This window comes from Schistocerca serialis, chromosome 3 (assembly GCF_023864345.2).
Source record: "Schistocerca serialis cubense isolate TAMUIC-IGC-003099 chromosome 3, iqSchSeri2.2, whole genome shotgun sequence".
Lineage (NCBI taxonomy): Eukaryota > Metazoa > Arthropoda > Insecta > Orthoptera > Acrididae > Schistocerca > Schistocerca serialis.
Genome location: NC_064640.1, coordinates 287,382,068 through 287,388,239, shown reverse-complemented (window position 1 = coordinate 287,388,239; position 6,172 = coordinate 287,382,068). Strand labels below are relative to the sequence as shown.

Here is a 6,172-nt window from a genome sequence, read left to right as displayed (position 1 = left end):
ACATGTAAGTCACTTGTGGAATATGTTGAATTTGTACATCCAGGGAAGTTCCTTCATATAGCTATGTGAAAATAAATGTTTAAATTTTTGTGTTGTAAAACCAACATTCTTTAAAGAATTACTTATTGGGAGACAGAGCTCCAACAAATGCCAAATAACAAAATTTATTTTGTTAACAATTTGAGCAATACCTTAGCCACGATATTATACTAAGGTACCTTTGCTGTCATCATACCACAACAGTAAGTGCGAAATACGATTTCTGTCTAATAATTCCACAAGCAAAAATTACTAATAGGTCTTCAGCACTGATACTGAAGTATTATTACTTTAAATATTAGCAAAATTACTATACCTTTTTGCGTATGTACAAATAACGAAATCTTACTATTGTAACAGTAAACTATAAATCTGTATTGCTCAAGGTAACTATAATTTACGACAAGTACCAATTCATTTCATGGAAGTATTAGAAAAATGTAAGGTGCACAAGGAATCATATTTATAGGCAATGGAAATGCTGTGAAATAAAATGTATTCTTAAAACAAAATGTTACATACATTATATATACATATATGTAATTGACAATAAAAATTTCATTCCATAAAAAATGACATGAAGAAATAAACCACTATAGAAATGTCATAAGAAAAATGACTTATGAATATTGGATTCCATTCTTCATGTGCTATTACATTTTCATTAAATTAATAAAACATTTAAACAAAAAATCCAATTGTACAGCCATCACAAAATTTTGCCATAAAACTGACAAATATAGTATTTATTGGACTTCCATGCAACAAATAATATTTCTTAACTACTCAAGCTGCCTGCAAGATCTGAGATGTTATTGCACATTACATCACTACACAACCCAGATTTAAGGTCTGAGCCAGTTCATAATACTGGTGTCATTTCAGTTCCAAATTAGGAAGTACAGTGTCACATCACACAAAAAAATATCAATACATTATATTAAATCTGGCCAGTCTATAAAGTAACATTTTAATACTGCACCTTTCTATTAAAAAAATAGAGTATAGCAACAGTTTACATAACACTTTCACATTATGTGCAACTGGACACTGACTTTGTGGTAGTCAGATGGTCATGTCTGATCCTCTCTGTATGGAAGTTCCCTGAATGTCTAGTAGAACACCTACTTGGATTTTGCTGTAGCATCTAGAGTTTATACAATTTTGTATATTAAAAATTGTAAGTGCTTAATTTCATTAGACAAAAATTCTCTGCAGTTTAACAAATTGGACCCATAATATTTAGATTGTTGTTATTTACATGGAATGCGAAAACTTCTGCTATGCAGAATGAAAGCAATAATTATAAGAGTTTTAGTATAATCAAAACTTTAGTGTAAGTTAAATGATTAAATGCTTGTTTTAAGGTTTACATAACTTTGTTAGAGGAACATAAAGCAGTTAACAGAAACAAGGGAATAAAACACAAACAGAGCTCCAAATGTCTTTTTCTGTTTGTTTCAAATACTGAAATAAAGTTATTCATTAAAGTGGCACATAATATACAGCCATATGTTATTCATATAAGCAGCGATTGCACGACTACACATTTGTTTTTAAGGTGCAAAAACTGCTTGGAAAAAATTAATATGGATGTACCACATAATTCACACCCGAGTAACAGTAACTGTACATTTACAACAGTTTGATAATCAGTTAATTACAGAATTTAACAATATCAACAACTTACTTAACTGTTTAAGTAATAATGAAAGTATAAAGTCAATTTTCTTCTATGTATAATGGGCTAAAGTACCATATGTAAGGCAGTGATTCCTGACATTTCATGATACATTTAAACAGAATTGTGCATTTGGTCATTTGAACAAAGCATTCAGAATATCAGTTACTTTATGCAACAGATCTCTCAATAAATACTGGTAACTCTTCATGAGGCAAAGTGTGTAGTTATTTTGTTGCATTTACTGTACATGATGGAACTAACATCAAATATCACTTGCTCACTCACATATAAAGACAGAGCTCAGTATGCTAACTTATCAACTAAGAATATAAATTCCAGCACCAAATGTATGCAGGCCCCATTACTATTTTTTTTTCTTTTCTTAAAAAAGCCTCCTATTAAAGTCAAAGAGGAAAGAAATGTTTCCTGTTTAAACATTAATATGAGATGTGACATGATTGTGCAAATATGCTACACTGTAAAAGTGGTACCAGCTTCTTTCACTATCATTTACTCTTTGAAGTTAGCATCAAGAGAACTGTTACCACACAGGAATTTTAGCATACTCCCTCACAATTTGACCACCACCAGCACACTTTATTGCACATAGGCATTTTATAACTACAATATTCACACAGGAACACACAGTTTAACCTGTGGCTGCAACATATATTTCACCTTAAAGTGCATAGGAACTGACAGCAAAATATAATCTTCGTGCACAAATATAAACATCATTGATCATATACGTTACCATTTGGGCTTTGTTCACTAGGATGCAACAAAACAACTGGCGATTTAAATGTCTTATTACTAACAATTTCTTCAAGACCTTCACCAGCATATGTCAACAACGGTGAAATCTCACAAATCACAGATGGTCCCTTGTCTGTTACAATCTTTCCACCAGCCTTAGTCAAATACTGGTAATGAAGTGAATACAGATCATTACGGGCAGTTGTGGGTGTGTCTTTTTCAGCAGTATCGGCATTTTTAAGGGCACTGAATTCCTCATTTCGCTTCACTTCCCATGTAACAAAATTGTCCGCAAACTGAAAGACGTCAAAAACAAATTTTTCCATTTTTATACCATTGGGTTTCTCTGGTTTACAAATGTTACCTTGTGCATCAACATAAGGGATCTTTTTCCTGGCAACATGTAGCTTCAAATTATTTTCATGCTTATTTGCAATCTTCTGAAGAAACTCTGTTGTGAAAAAGTGATTGCAAATATTACCAGCTCTGAATGTTAATCTCCCATCAATATCACTCTGCTCTGCTGTTTTTAATGTAATTTCACTGTATTCAACAACTTGATACCGGCCATCCACCTGACAAACAACACCTACAGGTTCTTCTGGAAAAGATTTTTCTACTACTTTTGCTCCACACTCTGCATTCTTGCTTATACAATAACCAATGAAAACTGGGTCAGCTACTTTAACCAAAATGTTATCGACACTGTATGCATGAAGATAACTAATACCCCGTCTCTCAATATCATCCAGCACTTTACGGTCCCGCAAAGCTCGATACAGTCCTCCATTCCCATCTGGTGCTCTTGACAGCTTATACTTTCTATCCATGATTATTTTTCCATCAAATGTGAAGCATGGAAGTAACCCCTGCTCAAACATAACAATATTTTCTTTTTTAAGACCAAAATAGTTGTGGTTTGCAAAGTATTCCTGTGTGGGGCACATAGTTGCTTCACTGGTCATGATATACCATGTTATATGATTGTAAACTCCTGTTCGTTCACAAGCAAGCTCCTGCAGCCTCAGAATTCTTTCTGCCTGAACCTGATACAGAGACTTATGAGAAGGTAGGCCAACATCATACATACCTTTAGGATATGATACTCCAAGTCTTGTACCCTGACCACCTGCCAGAAGCAACACACCCACTTTGCCTGCAGAAATCTGCCTCAAACCTTCATCTTCATAAAATCTTAGGTCTTCTGCTTCTGATCTGATGACACCACCATAAAATTCTGCTGGGATAGGCTTCATGCGATCATCCAGTTTTGCTTGATCTTCAGTGAGGGACTCCACAGCTCTTCTGAAATACGAAGTAACTTCTGCCACGTTGACTTCTTGTAAATCCAGCAGTAACTCTGCTCTCTCCTCTTCAGACAGTTCTTCCCAAAACCGCAACAGGTGCTGCTGTCCATATTTTGTCAGTTCCTGCTTGCATTTGCCGATGTCCAACATTCTGAAACTGTGTTAGCACAGTTCTGACAGCAGCTACGAACCGTCACTCCCCACAACCACCTGCGCTGGAGTGCACACACCTTCTGTTGACATTTCTGGCTTTGACAGCAGCTGTTCATAGCAGACACCAAACTTGTTACCCCCACCCGTAAACGTGCGCGGCCCAACGTCATCAGCACCAGCCAATAGAATACTTCGCGTGGTACGCGTTGCACTTGGCAAAGTTACTCCCTCTAATAATACAGTTACGTGACATACAAGACGCTTAACTGACCTCTCTTCATCAAGGATCGCAGCTGTAACGGCATTACCGGCAGCAGTCATCTTGAAAGCGTAGGAAATTGCATGCGAAATATAGTTCTATCGTATCCTTCGCAGACGTGGCGACACTCTTAAATCAGTGCTTGTCGCTTAGCGACGTCGTGTTGCTTGGACAATATCACACAGACATACACAATCCGAGGTATCGAATTATTACAGTTGAACTGTCGAAGGTCGATATATGTATTCTCGCAATACCGTTGTTATTAATAAAATTAGGAATAAACCTGACATTAACCAATATATCCCAATAAGAAATTGGGACACTCTTCCTTTGTTTTGTTAGAATGCTTGCGTGCTTCATATATTTGTTTGTAAAGGTGTGACTGGAATACCGTTCCATGTTTAGACTTCCTTTAAAAATATAGAAGGTAATTCAAGTACCGGTACCAGTAATTTAAATAAAAACAAGTCATGTTGCCTCTGTGATATAGGCCTATGCTAAGACAAATTATTCTGAGACGTGACGTAATATAAATATATTAAAAAAAAGAAAATAGAAGAACGGTGCTGACCACGACCCCAAGCTCAATAAAAATTAAATACGCAGTCAGTGGGTCTCATCCTTCCACGGCACAGTAGAAGAATTTCACTACGCCGTATGTTATGAATAATATCACTTCACTAGTGTGAAATTCGGCCATGTATGCCTATATGGAGTTGTAACAGATAACATACCATATCCTTGTATCCGCCAATGTACTTTTGTGAATACATATTGACAGCAGGAATGCAAATTGTCTCTCTAACTTTTCAGTACATGAGATTTTTAAATTTCTTTGAAAGTTGCAATACTTGTTTGTGAAGTTTATTTATTTGTTATTAGTACTGTAGATAATAATTTTTTTACAGTAAAGTACATCGTGATGTAGGACAAGCCAATTAAAAATTTATTGTAAAATGGTGATGGTGGTACATACTTCGCTTAGGAGAATACAAATAAGAGGTATAGACAAAAACATAAAGCTATAAGATACAACAGTTTAAATTATCTTACTAAGCATAAATACATACACTCCTGGAAATTGAAATAAGAACACCGTGAATTCATTGTCCCAGGAAGGGGAAACTTTATTGACACATTCCTGGGGTCAGATACATCACATGATCACACTGACAGAACCACAGGCACATAGACACAGGCAACAGAGCATGCACAATGTCAGCACTAGTACAGTGTATATCCACCTTTCGCAGCAATTCAGGCTGCTATTCTCCCATGGAGACGATCGTAGAGATGCTGGATGTAGTCCTGTGGAACGGCTTGCCATGCCATTTCCACCTGGCGCCTCAGTTGGACCAGCGTTCGTGCTGGACGTGCAGACCGCGTGAGACGACGCTTCATCCAGTCCCAAACATGCTCAATGGGGGACAGATCCGGAGATCTTGCTGGCCAGGGTAGTTGACTTACACCTTCTAGAGCACGTTGGGTGGCACGGGATACTTGCGGACGTGCATTGTCCTGTTGGAACAGCAAGTTCCCTTGCCGGTCTAGGAATGGTAGAACGATGGGTTCGATGACGGTTTGGATGTACCGTGCACTATTCAGTGTCCCCTCGACGATCACCAGTGGTGTACGGCCAGTGTAAGAGATCGCTCCCCACACCATGATGCCGGGTGTTGGCCCTGTGTGCCTCGGTCGTATGCAGTCCTGATTGTGGCGCTCACCTGCACGGCGCCAAACACGCATACGACCATCATTGGTACCAAGGCAGAAGCGACTCTCATCGCTGAAGACGACACGTCTCCATTCGTCCCTCCATTCACGCCTGTCGCGACACCACTGGAGGCGGGCTGCACGATGTTGGGGCGTGAGCGGAAGACGGCCTAACGGTGTGCGGGACCGTAGCCCATCTTCATGGAGACGGTTGCGAATGGTCCTCGCTGATACCCCAGGAGCAACAGTGTCCCTAAT

General features: G+C 38.1%; 1 protein-coding gene across 1 annotated transcript; it reads right to left on the bottom strand.

Annotated features, from left to right (window-relative positions):
- Positions 1-518: 518 nt before the first annotated feature.
- Positions 519-4,070, bottom strand: LOC126470069 (UDP-N-acetylhexosamine pyrophosphorylase). Its single transcript, XM_050097577.1, has one exon. The coding sequence runs from the start codon at positions 3,934-3,936 to the stop codon at positions 2,458-2,460; it is 1,479 nt and encodes a 492-aa protein (XP_049953534.1). The 5' UTR covers positions 3,937-4,070; the 3' UTR covers positions 519-2,457.
- Positions 4,071-6,172: the final 2,102 nt, after the last annotated feature.